The sequence below is a fragment of the Solanum lycopersicum genome, chromosome 9, assembly GCF_036512215.1.
Source record: "Solanum lycopersicum chromosome 9, SLM_r2.1".
NCBI classification, from domain to species: Eukaryota; Viridiplantae; Streptophyta; class Magnoliopsida; order Solanales; family Solanaceae; genus Solanum; species Solanum lycopersicum.
The window spans coordinates 69,009,027-69,026,465 of NC_090808.1; the positions used below are offsets into that span (position 1 = coordinate 69,009,027).

The window sequence follows — 17,439 nt, forward strand, 5'->3', positions numbered from 1 at the left end:
ATCCATATAAGGAATCAGATTTTCATTTCTCTATCAATGTGGAACATTTTGACAATTTAATTACAATTTTTGCTATTTAGCGACAAAGTACTAGTTTTTATCATTAATTTAATCAAACTAAATAATTTTTATCGATATTTTGTGTTTGTACTAACAAATTGTTAACTTTCAAAAACTAATAAAATTATCACGCTCTAAATCAACGAAACTCAAAGTTATGTCTCTTTTACCTTGTAAGTTTACCTACTACTCTACTTAGCATGACATACATATCATTTCAAAATGAAAATGAACCAGCTTCAATACAACTTCATTTATTATTATTACATTTTATTAAAAGAAAATATGAGTGCAAACAAACACAACATGTCACACCCCCTACCCATCCACCTCAAACACACACATTGTTTGCTTAAAACGTACACTTGATGAATAGTTCGATTATCCACATGATGTACTATTGACAGAGTCAACAAACAACAATTTGATTGTGTCTTTAAGGAAGTTTTGTGAATCTGTAAAATCATCCTCTTGGAGAATATCTACGAGACGTGAAAGATTCAATGCAGGTTGTAGTACAAACGTTGGTACTTGAGTAGCATGTAAATAATCTGTGTTTATATCTTTCCATGCATTTGCTATTTGCCTACGAGCCTCAACATATGCCTCTTGTTTTGAAGCTCTATATTCTTTCACGTAACATTCAACGAATGAAGCTCCATGCTCTCTTTGTTGTTCGTGCTGCATCAAATACATTTCAGTATGACGTTTAAATTAAATATCTATTTCTGTAAGTTCAAACTATATAATATAATATATTAGCATATTTATATACTTACTTCATGTCCAATAATATCGTCTTTTAGTCGATTGATTAGTGATGAAGCTGGAGCGATCAAAGACTCATTTATCATCCATTCAAAAGTCTCCTTGGATATAAATTCGCCCGCAACAATCAAACAAGTAATCAAAATCATTTGATTGGCTACCGTTATAGTAGCATTTCTCTTATATTCCTCACATTTTGGTATAATGTCATTTTTCAACCATTCTGCTTCCTTAAGATAGCTTTTGATCAACTTATTCATCTAAAAATTAAAATGAGAATATATTTATACATATCAAAAGCGTTATTTGTAAAGTAAATGATCGATTTATGATTTAACTGATTAATGGAGCCAAGTTATATTCATAGCAAACTTAGCTTAATTACCTCAACTTTTGCATAGTAGACATAGTGTGCTTTACCATCTTTGGTCAATTCTTCTTCCATTTCGTCAAAATAATCTAAAAATACTTGATAAAGAGGTCTCATATAGGGCGATATCGAATCCATAGCACTAATTTCACATCTGTACATACATAAATAACACATATATTTCTTACTCAAAAAACGTACCCATGTTGCACGTTTAATTAACAATTTATAAATTTATATAAGTTTTACCTTTCGACTGCATTAGTGTAGGGCACAAGTTCGTCATAAGTTGCATAAGCATCATATAGATCATCAGTAATTGTAATGATAACGATTAATTTTGTTATCATTCTTCTTGCACGTTTGTATTGTGGCCCAAAATACACCCCTGTTGCCCAAAAATAACATTCCACTAGTTTGTCTCTTGCATATGGATATTTGTTTGAATGATCTAGATCTTTCCACCACCTACATATATAAATAATATTTTTAATATATTACACGACGTAGATACGTATCATGTTCATGTGTTTAATTGAAGCGGATAGATGTATACATATATACCTTGTAAGTTCACTAAGCTCTCTTTGGTGCATCTTTTGCAAAATGTGGAAATCCAACTTTACAAATTTCAAAAGTAAATCATCGTGTGATTCAATGTTCTCGTAAATACGTATGTATTTAGGAGCTACCACTCTTGGTACATTTGTGTAAATGGGCTGGATCAAGGCTTCACTAACTTGGGCCTTGAGTGAACTGTCCAATTTAGGGCTCATGGACTTGAGATGAGTAACGGTAAAAGATAGAGCTTCTTCAAGAATTTGTTCTCCGTGTACTCTTAGATGTGTTGCTTCATATAGATTTAATAAGCCTTGAACATCTTTAGTAAGAGTTTCCTTGAATTTTCCATCATCGTTTGTGAACTTTTTGAACACATCTGATTAATTGTCGGTCATAGTTAGTTATATATTAAACTAGTTAAGAAGACGTATAGAATCTTATCCGTTTAATTTTTGATGATCAAATATTATGTTATCATTTTTTAGTGAAATTTTTATATTCGTAAAGATTAAGTTCTGAATTCACTTGGCCAATATTTTACTTTTGACTAGAAAGGGCTTAGAGAATAGATACGATACCAGAAGACATGTAATGCCTTTGTCCTCTCACTAGTCGAAAACGAAGAGCAACAATGTAAAGATCGTTATCATCTTCATTTTTATTCTGCTCAAACTCATCAAAAATATTCTGAATAGATATTTTGATCTCATTATCGAAATGATATGCCACTCCCAATCGTTGAATTGTGTCAATCAAGACAAGTTTTTGTGTACTTTTATCAGAAGTTTCCACTAACATTTGCCTTACTTTTTCTTTCAACTCTTCAAGTTCAAGTTTTTCTTGGCTACTAATTTCCTGCACCAAATGTTAAATGTTATTAGTGTTCCACCACCTTTATATAAAATAACATCAAATAACAAAATTAAATAATAATAGTAATAAAGTCATTGTAATTTTATAGGTGAGATTTGTGAAGGATATATAAAGTACACTTTATCTCTATCCAGTAAAGATAAATTGATTGTTTATAAAAATTCCTCGACACAAAAAAAGAACTTGAAAAATATATATATACGAAAGTAAAAGGATATAACGAAAAATAGAAAACAAATGAAAGGTAACAAAAATTTAGGATCAAAAACTATAAATATAATGTTAGCTAATATAAATAACGAACAAATATACGATATATCGATCAAGCCTATCTCAAAAAAAACGAGACATACTGTGAGTTGAGGAGTGTAGGAGAGAAAATAGTTTTTCCATACACTTGAGTGATAATTTGCCAATGGACGTGTAATAGTAGTATCAATCATTGATAATTGATTCATATTTTTAATTTCTTTATCTGTCTCTAATGTGAGATTTGTTGCCATATTTGGTGAGGCATTTTATAGGACAACAAAGTGTCAAGTGATAATAGTTATCCAAATGACTTACCAAATTCATTATTTTTTCGATTTTAAATTATATCTCGTGAATCACAAATTACTGAGTACTTTCTCTGTTTCTTTTAATTTAATTTTACTTGTATTAACAATTAAGTAAGTTTACAATTTTATTTTTATATAATTTTTTTATTGAAGTTAGCTTTTCGATAAAATAGATATATTAGATTTTAAAAATTGAAATGTATTTAAATAACTATTTAAATTTTTGAGTTTATTTTCGGAGTCAATTTTTTTTTCACTATAAATTGATCCAGAATTTGAAGAAGAAAAAATTCTCACCTCAATATTTCTATATATTTTGTGTAAAAATGATTTTTTATAAACTCTTAAAGTAAACACTGACAATATTATAAAATATTTAAATTCCATTACTTCAAAGAACTAAATATTCTTGTTAATCTTATGTTATTTACCGAAGGAATATTGATTGTATTGAAGTGTTAACCTAACAAGGGGATACATGGGAGATATATATAGAAGATAATCCTAATAGGACTAGGATTAAGGAGTACTAGACTAGGAGTACTAATATACTAATATTATTTAATACTATTTATTTAATACTATCTGTTATTATTTATTATAATGAAATTAGACGAGGACTCTTTTATTTGGATCTTATTTTTTTCTTAAATTGGCCTTCACCTATTTTGGTTGAGTCTTCTGATTTTGCTTTTAATCTTCAACTTTCTAAGACTATTTTTTTATTTTTTCTCTATCTTTTATTTTTAATTTGGTTGTTGAGATTTCTTTTTCAAATCAGATTTTATAGAGTAGTGAAATGGTGAGAGTAATTAATCAATGTATGAAGTATTATAATGAACATTAATTACTTATTAATTTTTGTAGGTTGGTCGAATATCTATTTTCAAAACTAATTAACTATCAAGGTTATAATAGGAAAAATACTGTAATTTATGTATTGATTCTATGAAATGACAAATATTATGAACCAATTATCTATAGTAAGAGATAATATATAAAAGGGAAAATTTGCAAAATGTCAAGAGTTTGACATTTAATAAGACTTATTGTCAATACTTTTAATATTTAATAAAAATGTCAAAAAAGAAATAATTGTTAAAAGCAGAAAGGAGAAATTAAGGGGAGAGCAAAATATTAAAAAGAAATAGTTGCTTAAAATTCTTATCAGTTATAAAAATTCAAAAACAAAGAACTAATTGACAATTTATCAAAATACACAACTTCCATCTCTTTCTTCTTCTTTCACCATGTTAAAAAAAAACAGGTCTATCACCATTTATCTAAAAATTCAATATTCAATTTTCTTAATTTTTTTTGAAGCACTTTATTCTACCAAGGCATATTTTGGCGTTATGAAATTATAATTTATTTTTAAAAATGTCTAAAATTTTATGAAGTTATTTGGCTATCATGTTAAGGTTATGAAGTTTATGTATCTCCTTTTAAAAAAATTTCTAGTTTTCAAAATACAATGCTTATGTATTCATGATTACATATGTATTTTATTTTGTTTATTTTCAATATCTCTTTGTATACCAAATAGTTTGTATTTCGATTTGATTTCGTATTCGTCCTAATGTATATCATAAAATTTGTATTTAGATTTGATTTCGTATTCGTCCTAAAGTATATCATAAATTTTTGTATTTATATTTTGATTTCTTATTCATTCTCAACTATAAATAGCCAAAATACAGTTTATTTATGTATTCATTATATGTGTATTTATCCTAATTGTATTAGTCAAATAATTTTGTATTTTATTTTGCTCAATATATATTTATACCAACTAGTTTATTTTTAATTTCGTATTCATTCACAATTTTAAATAATCACAATACAGGTTTGTATTTAGATTATCATTAGGAGAAATATGTTAGATGTACTTACTTCATGTGCAGTGATATCGTCCTTTAGCCTGGTGATTTATTTGCACCTTGAATGATCAACTATCTGTAGATTTGTTTCTCGAAAATTTCATATCATTTAAAAAGATATAATACATATATTGGACTTTAAATTTGGCTTTAAATTTTAACTTTAACCTTTAATTTTCATAATGCACAAACAAACACACTTTAACTATCCAACTTTTAAATAAATAAAAACATGAGTCTTACATAGTACAATACACGTAAGACATCACGTAAGACAAAAAATGACATGTAGGACATATGTGTCCATTTATTTAACTTTATACAAGTTTAAGTGCCTACTTGTGCACATCAAAGTTGAAGGGCATAAATGTAATACGAAGTCAAGTTAAAGAAAATATTTATGTATTATGCCATTAAAAAACATACACAACTTAAGATATTATACATAATCTCTAAAGTTCCCTATCATTTTAAAAAAGTTATAAAAATCCTCTCTTGAAAGTTGGATACATCTCTATTATTTGTAAGGCATCGGACAACCAAGAAATGCATTCAAGAGTAATAAAAATCTAAAATTTTTGTAATTTGAAAAACTATCAGAATAAAATGTAATTAGCCTCGAATATATGAAATTCACGTTATATATGTTACATATTTCATGATCCAAGTTTGAATCCTAAAGGGCCTAAATTTAGGGTCACATGAAGACTAAGAAGAGGGCCAAAATTTCAGTCCAAAGTGTGTTGAATTCTCACCCAACAAGGGCTGAAAATCACAGCAAATATAAATATGAGATAAAGTCACATGGGTTTTTGGTGCAAATTTTCCAAATTTCCTCTTATTTTTGTTAGCTAATTTTATGAAGGGAGTTTGTTATTATTTTTACATGGTCTCCTAGTTTAATAGTTTTCTAGAGATAAGGTAAGGTTTAATTTCTTTTGCTTGTACTTATTTCGATTGATTTTTTTTATGCTTAATAAAAGATCGCTAGACACTGTCTAGTGATAAATTAAAAAAATAAAAATAAAAAATGTGTAAACATTAATTGATATTAGGTACTTTCTACTCTCCCTCCTTTGCTATTTTTTTTTCTTTTAAATTCAAAACATTGAGCATAATCTATACAACTTTTTTCATGGCTATCACTGTCTAAAAGGACATAAAATGTTTTGACATATTTCTTGGTAACTTCTTCTTGTTTTATTATTCTACAAGAATTCTTATCCTATATGAATTAGTGTCTTTGAAACAATCGATGAATTAATTTTATTTTAAAATGCATTTTGTCACCACAAACGTCATCAATCGGTCACATATTTCAATAATTTTCTCTCTATATAAACTCTCATTAGTTCAACCTTACGTTCTACCATAAATTAGTTAATAAAATTATATCTTACACCAAAGAATCATGGAAAACTTGAAGAATGATTGTCATGTTCTTCTTGTAACATTTCCAGGTCAAGGTCATATTAATCCATCTCTTCAATTTGCCAAAAAACTAGTTAATTTAGGATTAAATGTCACTTTTTCCACTAGCCTAACAGCTTTTAATCGTATTTCTAAACTTCCAAATATTGAAGGATTAAGCTTTACTCCTTTTTCTGATGGCTATGATGGAAAATTTGAAGGATCGCTAGATGAGTTCGAGTCATTTTATTCTTCCCTAGTAAGTCATGGTTCTGAATTCATGACTCAAATCATAGAATCTAGGGCGGTTGAGGGCCGCCCTTTCAAACGTGTCATTTACACAACCCTCATGGCATGGGTTGGTATAGTGGCTAAGGGCATTAATGTCCCATCTACATTTTTTTGGATCCAACCCGCCACGGTCATGGACATTTATTATTATTGCTTCACTGACTACGCTGATTGTTTTAAGAATTGTTCTGAAGATCAAGTTGTAGATCTTCCAGGATTACCTCAACTAAGTCCTCGTGATTTTCCCTCGTTTGTGTTCACCGATGTGAATTCTAAGTATGGTTGGGGAGTTAAGTCTATCATAGACCAAATTGAGTTATTGAATAGCGAAGAAAATCCAAGAGTACTTGTGAACACTTTTGATGATTTGGAATTTGATGCTTTGAGGGCATTGAAGAATTTAACTATGGTTGGAATTGGTCCTTCAATTCCTTCGGCTTTTCTCGATGGAAATGATCCTTTAGATAAGTCATTTGGAGCTGATTTAAGGTCGAGTTCGGAAAATTACATGGATTGGTTGGATACAATGACTAAAGAATCGGTTATTTATATAGCATTTGGTAGTTACTCTGAGATATCAAGTCAATTGATGGAGGAAATAGGTCAAGGATTGGTAAAATGTGGAAGGCCGTTTTTGTGGGTGATTAGAGAAGAAAAAGAAGGGGGTCATCCTGAGGAAAAATTGACTTGTAAAGAGGAATTAGAAAAACAAGGGAAAATCGTGCGTTGGTGCTCGCAAGTGGAAGTGTTACAACACCCGTCTTTAGGTTGTTTCTTGACTCACTGTGGATGGAATTCGACTTTGGAGAGTCTGTCTTCTGGCATGCCAATTGTGGCGTGTCCGTTGTGGACCGATCAAGGTTGCAATGCTAAGCTCGTTCAAGATGTTTGGAAGATTGGCGTAAGAGTAAATGCCAGTAAAGAAGGTGTCGTCGAAAGAGATGAGTTCAAGAGGTGTATAGAGATTGTAATGAAAGACGGAGAAAAAAGGGTTGAGCTTAAGAAAAATGCCAAGAAATGGAAGGATTTGGCGAAGGAAGCTACAAAGGAAAATGGTTCGTCAAATGTAAATCTCAAAGCTTATGTTAATGAGATTTTACTCAGTCACCAAAGATAGTTCGATGCACAAAGTGCAAAACATTTCCGTTCATGCAAAATCTGAATCACTATCAAATAATTAAAATAAATTAATTATCATTCCTGCAACACCTTAGCCTGTATATGTTGCACGTATTAAGTACGCATAATTATTTAAACAATTGTGCAAATTAAAGATTAATTATGCATCATATTTTGGTTGATGACATTAGTTAGGTTGTAATTTTTGTTTGTATTTGAATTGTTAGTACTTTGAGACTGATGGGAAACGTGATAGAGTCCGTAGAAATGTGTGAGTTTTTTTAAAAAATAAATAAGATAAAATGTGTTAGGTATAATGCCAAATTCAAGTAATTTTTTATTAAAATAAATAAATAAGATAAAAAGTAAAGGCTTAGAATTGTCCTCAAAGAAGATATAAATTGCTTGGATGATAAGTATTATGAAATTTCTGATCACTAATAAAACAAAAAAAGTTGGTAACTCCTAAAAAAAAAATTAAAATTCTTACGATCTCAACCATATAAAATCGAATGATAATAAAGTTTTAATTATGACACTCCAACAAAATTTGTCCACGCCACTTGGGAAATTTTGGCACAAACAATTAAGGGAGCTAATAATAGACACTTATACCTGAAATTCTTATCCTACAAAATTTGATGGGGCTACAATATTATGAAAAAAATATGTAAATTGAATTAGTACGATATGTATGTTGTCATCTCAAATGTCATCAATTACTATGTCCAAATATTTTTTTTTTCTTATATATAAACTCCAAAAACATACACATACCAAATGAAAAACACTTCATTAGCATCCATAGAAAAATTCTCTCTTTTCCCTACCAAGAAAATGGAAAATATGAGGAATGACAAATCTCATGTTCTTATTGTAATATTTCCAGCTCAAGGTCATATAAATCCATCTCTTCAACTATCTAAACGATTGATTGATTTAGGTATTAAAGTTACTTTATCAACGAGTTTATCAGCTTTCAATAAAATAAAAATACTTCCAAATATTGAAGGATTAAGTTTCGCTCCTTTCTCTGATGGCTATGATGGCAATTTCAAAGGTTCATTTAATGAGTTTCATTTATATTATTCTTCTATAAAGTCTCATGGGTCAGAATTTATTTTCAATTTAATTAAATCAAATGCAAAAAATTGTACTCCTTTTACACATGTTATCTACACTGTTGTTATGGAATGGACTGCTTTGGTAGCAAAAGAATTAAATACTCCATCTACATTATTTTGGATCCAACCAGCCACGGTTTTTGATATTTATTATTATAGATATACTGATTATTCGGATTATTTCAAGAATTGTGATTCTAATGATAAAATAATAGAGTTACCAGGATTGCCTCCACTTAGTCCAATTGATTTTCCTTCTTTTGTATTTGATAACGTGGAGTGCAACAATTGGGCAGCTGAGTCTATTAAAACACAAATTGATTTATTAAATAGTGAAAAAAATCCAAAAATTCTCGTGAATACTTTTGATGATTTAGAATTGGATGCTTTGAGGATTTTGAACAATGTGACTATGATTGGAATTGGGCCTTTAATCCCATCAATTTTTCTTGATGATAATTCTTTTCGAGCTGATATGATTGAAGTTAGTTCAAACAATTATATGAATTGGTTGGATTTAATGACAAAAGGATCAGTTATTTATGTAGCATTTGGTAGTTACACTGAGACATCAAGTCAATTGATGGAGGAGATTGGTCAAGGGTTATTGAAATGTGGGAGGCCATTTTTGTGGGTGATTAGGGAAGGACAAAATAGGAAAAATTTAACTTGCAAAGATGAACTAGAAAAGAAGGGAAAGTTAGTGAGTTGGTGCTCGCAAGCGGAAGTTTTGAAGCATCCTTCTGTTGGTTGTTTTCTGACTCATTGTGGGTGGAATTCCACCCTAGAAAGCATAGCTTCTGGAGTTCCCGTTGTGGCATGTCCAATTTGGAACGATCAACTTTGTAACGCGAAGCTTGTTCAAGATGTTTGGAAGAATGGCGTCAGAGTAAATATTGGTGATAAAGGTATTGCCGAAAGAGATGAGTTTGAGAGGTGTATAGAGATCGTGATGGGAAACAGCGAAGAAGGGGGTAAATTGAGAAATAATGTCAAGAAATGGAGCAACCTAGCTAAGGAAGCTATGAAGAAAAATGGTTCATCGGTTATGAATCTCAAGACTTATGCTAATGAATTTTTTATTTGATGGCAGTATTGGTAAAACAAATAAAATTAAGTGTTTTATTTTTCTCTTTTATATAATAGAATGGTCTATTTTTCATCTAGAGAGTGAATAATGTCCCTCGATCGATGACCTTACTATATATATATTTTAGAAATAGTGATTTTAAAGGTAAAGACTGAAAAGTAAGGAATAACTTAATCCTCAGTTTTATTTTTGTACAAAAAATATCTTTATCATTGAAAGGTAATTAAAAAATATTCTAACCGTTAATTAAATTAACATAAAATTAAGAGCATTTATCTATTCTTTAAAGTAGGCAGAAACTAAAAAGTTTAAAATTTTAACTCCGCCCATACGAAGAATGTGTGTGTTACTGTATGTGGCTGTTGTTAGTGAAACATCTGTTTGGTTTTTAGTGAGCTAGCAAACAAAGAATTTACCATGGTTTAATACAGTAATTTTTATATATGGTCACACCTACTCTTTGTCGCTTTAGCAGATTTTTCAATGAACTTTATATTCATTTGTTTAATATGATTAAAAAAATAGCAGAGCAAAAATATAATTTTTTTAAAAATGTATTTTAATTAATAATAATAATAACCGATCAAAAACTGTTTCGACCTAATTATTCTTTAGCATTAAAGATAAATGATAACTGAATATCATTGAAGTAAATACTAAATTATGAAGTTAATACTATTCTCCTTAACTTTTATAAGTTTTGTTGTTTCATTTTTAACTTCTAATATGATAAGTACATCAATCGTTCACTTCCTTTCACAAGCTGGTTGAATATATACGGTATATAACAATCTTTTTAATAACAAGTGATCGTGAAATTCGAATAATACATACTTATTTTTATATTATATATTGAACTATATGTTATTTTATTAAAGAACTTAACTACGTGTCGTATATAATTGAATTATATTTTAAAATAATATTATGTTTAAGTGTTTGATATATTTATTATTTTGGTAATTATTAAATTCATAGTCATCACTTTTTGAATATGCTCAGAATAAATTTTGCTCTAATATAATATAATAATACATATATTATTTATAAAAAAATTAAAAATTACACTAAATACACCGTAGAAATATTTTGATCGAGAAACACATGCAGATGATATCGAACTACCACCTCCTTTATCACGATTGAATATATTAAACTTTACACGGCACTACTTACGTACCTTTTACAACTTTGACAAATTCACAAGTTTAGCATAATTAAATTATTTTTCTTTATTAAAATATTCTTAGACATACTTTAAAAATCAATAATTACAAAAATCATTAGCTTTAGTTTCAAATTATGCCACAGTTCAAATTTTAAAAGCGAAAAAATTATCTAATTTTCAGTCGTAATGAAAATTTTAAATTTTTAATATAAAATTTAAAAATTTAAAACTTTATTTAAATTTTAACTTCAATAAATATCACATCAATTAAATCAATTAAGACTAAAGAAGAAATCATTAAAAGTTTGAAAAAATGACTAATGAAGTAATTACACGGAAGCTGAAAATTCTGTTGAATATTTCCACATCCTCTTGTCAAGCTCGAAGAGCAACTTTGTGATTAGTGATATTATAAAGGGCAACTTTCACGTATAATAAATAAAAAATTTATATTTATATGCTATAATAAAGTTTGCATAATTGCGCTCTATAGCAAACATAAAAGTTGTGTAATTCGCTATATATATACAGTTGAAGCAAATTGTATAAAACGAAGTGTATAAAACAAGAAAGAGAAAGACACTTGGGCAGAGAACTGTATAAAAATAAAATGTATAAAATGAATTGTATTATTATAAGTGTATAGAACGATTATATACAATTTGAATTTTGATAAAATGAGAAAAAGAAAAAGACAAAAGAGACTTGACAATGAATATACAATTGAATCGAATTGTATAAAACGAGAAAGAGAGAAATTAGATACAATTTGAAAATTGTATAAAACGAGAAAGAGAGAAAGACAAAAGAAACTGGACAGTGGAGTATTTTTATTGTATAATTATAAGCGTATATGACGAAAATATATGTACTTGCATGTGTATATACAATTTTCTCACGCTTTATACAAACAGAAACACAATTTATACATTTCGCTTATGTTTGTATAAGTGAGAAAGGCGAGGATGGCGAGCGAGATTTGGGAGAGTGACAAGCGAGATCTGGAAGAGGGGAGAGTGGGGAACAAAAATATATGTATTTATACAATTTTATCTGCTTTATACAATTAGAAACAATTTTTATACACTTGTGTTTGTATAAAAAGTGAGGAAGCGAGCGAGAGATTGGACGAAGTGGCGAGCGAGATATTTTAAAGAGAGACGCCTAACAATTTTTTGCAAACTTTTGCTATGGAGCACAATTAAATCAAACTCTAGCTACTCCATTTATTTTAGATTATTAGTTTGCTATTATATACGATTTTTCCTATAAATTATAAGATAATGTATTTATTTTTTGATTTTTAAAAAATAAAATGACAGCTATTTACGTTACCAAGAAAAGAACAAATTGGCTTTAGTCAGCACAGACGTCGTTAATCTAATTATTAAATACAAAAATAAAACAACATACTCCAATCAAGTAGTACTATACATACATTATTATTTATTGGCCCATGCAATTTGCAAACGTAAATTATATAACAAAAAATAAGTAAATAAAATTCTCATAAAATAGATTTAGAAATTAAATTTTTGATTGATAATATTTATATATTTAGGAAAGTTCTTGATAAGATAATTATTAATACAGAAAATCGATTTGAATAATGCTATTTAAGTCATAATGGCAAGATTGAAGTAAAAGAAAATGAAATTGCATTTATTTTATTTAGTTTTTAAATTTGTTCTTTATTTAGCTCAAAATATATCCAAATAAAATTAAAATTTACAATGTCAATAACTAATATATATATATATATATATATATATATATATATATAATAGTTATTGCCATAAAATTTCTCTTAAAAGAAAAAGAACAACATTCCATGTGATGGCCAATAAATATTCCGTATGTCATGTGATAATTAAATTATTTATGACGAAATTAAAATTTAAATTTGATAAACTTAAAATTAATTTATTATACTTTTAAAGTTACAATCCATAATAACTTGTATATTTATTACAAATTTAAATAATATTTTATATATAAACTAATTTTTTATATTAAAAATATTCGATTCAGATCAACCCAATAGGACAAATTAATTTAGCCCGTGATAGATGCATCAAATTCCATTGTTAACTTCAATCTTTACATTGGATCTGGCTGTCCTAGGTTAGGCAGTAGTAGCTTGCCAGAAGTTTTTATTTTTATAATTAAAATTGAATAAAACAAAAAAAAAATACAAAAACATATCCAAGACAACTCATGCATGACAAATTCTGAAAATTGAGGCTAACTGGCTACTGCATGAAAGGTATAGATCACTAACAAATATATAATACCAGTGGCTAGTAGCGGAGCTAAAATTTTATCTAAAGGGTATCAAAATTTAAATTTAAAGAAATAAAATTGTATAAAAATCAAAGATTATCAATATGTAATATATATATACATAAAAGATATTTTTATTATAGCTACATAATGTAATTTTTCGATAAAGAGGTGCCGGTTGATACCCCTTCATTACATGTGGCTCCGCCACTGCTAGTGGCCAAGCCACGGTGATTGTGATGGTGTGGTGAGATTACATGTCTTTAGTTAGAGATTTTGATTTGACGATTTTTAATTTTAAATATGAATAAAATTTTGTTAGGAGTATCACTCTCGATTCCAAAATGAGCTTTGTATTGCACATTCTAAATTTAAGAGCAGCTCCAGCAATGAGAAACCAAACACAATACATTTATTTATTTTCTTGCATCAATTTGTTTGTCTTTTTTTTACTCCGTTTCATAAAAATGTTTTTTTTTTCCTTTTTGGTAATTATTTAATTTTCATTTTTCCGCTTGATTTATATAAGATAAGAAAAGTAAAGAGCATTCTAGTACATATATTTAATTTAAGATTTTAAAACTTAAAAGTCTTTTTTTTTTTTTTAGATTACGTATCAAATTAAAATTAGTTAAATAAAGAAAAACAAAATATTTGTTTTGCAAGTAAGATACAGAAATAGTCACTCTCTGCTGTCCATCTGATGTTGTCTTTTTTTATAGTATTGATTAAATAAATTAAAAAAACAAACAAAAAAGAAGTACCAGCAAAATTTGTCTTATCATCAATTTCGTCACCTCAAACGTCATATGGCATGTATGCGTTTAAATTTGGTCCTCAAATATGTTACTCAAACGCGCTGAAATGGACATGATACGATAGATATTGAAATTTTCGATATAGTAACATGCTCACCCCTATAAAATCCTTATATAGATTCCTCTAACTATCATCATATATACCACACAATAATTAAGAGTCATACAAGTCAAAGCTTTCTCTCACATAATACTAATTGACCTCGAACTCTGAACTTAGGTTCTATTTTTAAGTTTGTGAGTGTAAAAATGGTGCAACCCCATGTCCTATTGGTGACATTTCCTGCACAAGGTCATATCAATCCATCTCTTCAATTTGCCAAGAGGCTAATCGAAATGGGCATTGAGGTGACATTCACCACTAGTGTTTTCGCCCACCGTCGTATGGCGAAAATCGCGGCTTCCACGGCACCCAAGGGCTTAAACTTGGCGGCATTCTCTGATGGATTTGATGATGGTTTCAAGTCTAACGTGGATGATTCTAAACGTTACATGTCAGAGATAAGAAGTCGTGGGTCCCAAACATTGAGGGATGTCATTTTGAAGAGTTCAGACGAAGGACGTCCTGTCACGTCCCTCGTCTACACTCTTCTGCTACCTTGGGCAGCTGAGGTAGCGCGTGAACTCCATATCCCATCCGCGTTACTATGGATTCAACCAGCAACTGTGCTAGACATATACTACTATTACTTCAATGGCTATGAGGATGAAATGAAGTGTAGTAGCTCAAATGATCCAAATTGGAGTATCCAATTGCCAAGGCTTCCATTACTAAAAAGCCAAGATCTTCCATCTTTTTTAGTTTCATCTAGCTCAAAAGATGATAAGTATAGTTTTGCTCTACCAACATTCAAAGAGCAACTAGACACATTAGATGGTGAAGAAAATCCAAAGGTACTTGTGAATACATTTGATGCATTAGAGCTAGAGCCACTCAAAGCTATTGAAAAATACAATTTAATTGGAATTGGACCATTGATTCCTTCATCATTCTTGGGTGGAAAAGATTCATTGGAATCTTCATTTGGTGGTGATCTTTTTCAAAAGTCAAATGATGACTACATGGAATGGTTAAACACAAAGCCTAAATCATCAATTGTTTATATCTCATTTGGGAGTCTATTGAATTTATCAAGAAACCAAAAGGAGGAGATTGCAAAAGGGTTGATAGAGATCCAAAGGCCATTCTTATGGGTAATAAGAGATCAAGAAGAAGAAAAAGAAGAAGAGAAATTAAGTTGCATGATGGAATTAGAGAAGCAAGGGAAAATAGTACCATGGTGTTCACAACTTGAAGTCCTGACACATCCATCTTTAGGATGTTTTGTCTCGCACTGTGGATGGAATTCGACTCTAGAAAGCCTATCGTCAGGTGTACCTGTGGTGGCATTTCCTCATTGGACAGATCAAGGGACTAATGCAAAGTTGATTGAAGATGTTTGGAAGACAGGTGTCAGGATGAGAGTGAATGAAGATGGTGTGGTTGAGAGTGATGAAATAAAAAGGTGCATAGAAATTGTAATGGATGGTGGAGAAAAAGGAGAAGAAATGAGAAAAAATGCACAAAAATGGAAAGAATTGGCAAGAGCAGCTGTGAAAGAAGGTGGATCTTCAGAAGTGAATCTAAAAGCTTTTGTTCTACAAGTTAGCAAAAGTTGTTGAAAAATTATGGGAAATTATTTTTCTAGTTGTAATTTTCTTTTCTTTTTTCATAATAAAATTTAGAGTTTTATATCTTGATCGCATAAAAGAATTATTGTAATTTACTTTTCACAATAAGTAAACTTACTTAACCTAGAAAATATGGCATACAACCAATCGCGTTCACCCTAAATTCAAAATTTTCAATGCATATGAATTTACATGAAGAAAATATAAGAAATAATACTAAATCTTTTTAAAATAAATTGGTTAGATACTTAAAACTTGAATCTAAAGATTTTAAATTCTAAATATACGTTTTTACTTGTTATAAATTATAATCGATTAAATTATGGACATAAATTATATGAGTTAATTGTGTCAAAAGATTACACCATCAAGTTGATCACTTTAAATGCAACTACAAGTAATTCCTTATGCAAATATTAATAAAAAAAATAGAATGAAATCTTCCGTGTGAGAATTCTTTTACACTGTCAACGTATATAGAGTTATATCTTAAATCAAATCAATGTTTTAGTTTTTGTCATTTTCTTATATTAGTAATTAATAAAGACTAATGCCACATACAATTTAATTTAATTTTTAATAATCTGTCCACTAAGTCAAAATATGAAACCTTGTGATGTGAAAGATCACGGTCATGGTGAGTATAAATTTTGAGTTAAAGTTATTAAATTTTATTGAATCTTTTGTTGTTATAGTTGTTCTTTTCACTAGGTTTTGGATGACTTATGGATTATTATAAGCGAGAGTCTATTGAAAATAATTTTTCTATCTTTATTATGTAGGGATAAAATAATGTAAATTTCACTCTTTTCAAATCTAATTTATGAAATAACACTGAATATATTGATATTGTTATTATCGTAATTTAATATATAGCACATGTTTATTATTTAATAAAACTGAAATAATATATATAGTGTATGTACTTTAATTAATTAAAGGCACATTTCTTTTATTGAAATATCAATACAATAGTACTTTTGTTCAATTTCATGTAATTTAAGGAATGGTTAATTGTATTCCATTTTATTAATCAGAAAATATTTTATTTTCTTACATAAAAACATGACGTTTGAGCTGACGAATTGCACTCAATTACATGGTAACTAACACTAAATTATTGAATCATACAAATCTATTCTTACATCATGTACTAGTAACAACTATGGAGAAGTTAGATGAATATCTTTTTAAAATATTAAAATAGAGAATATAAAATTGTCACGTCAAAATTTGGAACTTACTAATTATTAAAAAAATATTTAAAAAAAAAAATTAAAAAGAAAGTACGATACTTAAATTGAAACGAAGAGAGTAATAAATAGGGAAAATTGTATATAATAGCAAACTAATAACCTAAAATAAATGGAGTAGCTACGGTTTGATTTAATTG

At 28.7% G+C, this 17,439-nt stretch overlaps 3 protein-coding genes across 3 annotated transcripts; 2 read left to right on the forward strand and 1 right to left on the reverse strand.

Moving 5' to 3' along the window:
• Positions 1-441: 441 nt before the first annotated feature.
• Positions 442-3,135, reverse strand: TPS14 (terpene synthase). The gene is made up of 7 exons (NM_001331184.1): positions 2,986-3,135; positions 2,338-2,614; positions 1,763-2,135; positions 1,448-1,666; positions 1,214-1,352; positions 840-1,088; positions 442-741 (listed from the first exon to the last, which is right to left on the reverse strand). Exons 1-7 carry the CDS (start codon positions 3,133-3,135, stop codon positions 442-444), a joined length of 1,707 nt encoding a protein of 568 aa, NP_001318113.1.
• A 3,286-nt stretch (positions 3,136-6,421) lies between these two features.
• LOC101250740 (UDP-glycosyltransferase 75C1-like) lies at positions 6,422-10,182 on the forward strand. The gene is made up of 2 exons (XM_004247847.5): positions 6,422-7,876; positions 8,836-10,182. The coding sequence occupies exons 1-2, from the start codon at positions 6,484-6,486 to the stop codon at positions 10,101-10,103; spliced, it is 2,661 nt and encodes an 886-aa protein (XP_004247895.2). The 5' UTR covers positions 6,422-6,483; the 3' UTR covers positions 10,104-10,182.
• A 4,326-nt stretch (positions 10,183-14,508) lies between these two features.
• Positions 14,509-16,173, forward strand: UGT75C1 (UDP-glycosyltransferase 75C1). The gene has a single exon (NM_001361345.1). It carries the CDS (start codon positions 14,625-14,627, stop codon positions 16,035-16,037), a length of 1,413 nt encoding a protein of 470 aa, NP_001348274.1. The 5' UTR covers positions 14,509-14,624; the 3' UTR covers positions 16,038-16,173.
• Positions 16,174-17,439: the final 1,266 nt, after the last annotated feature.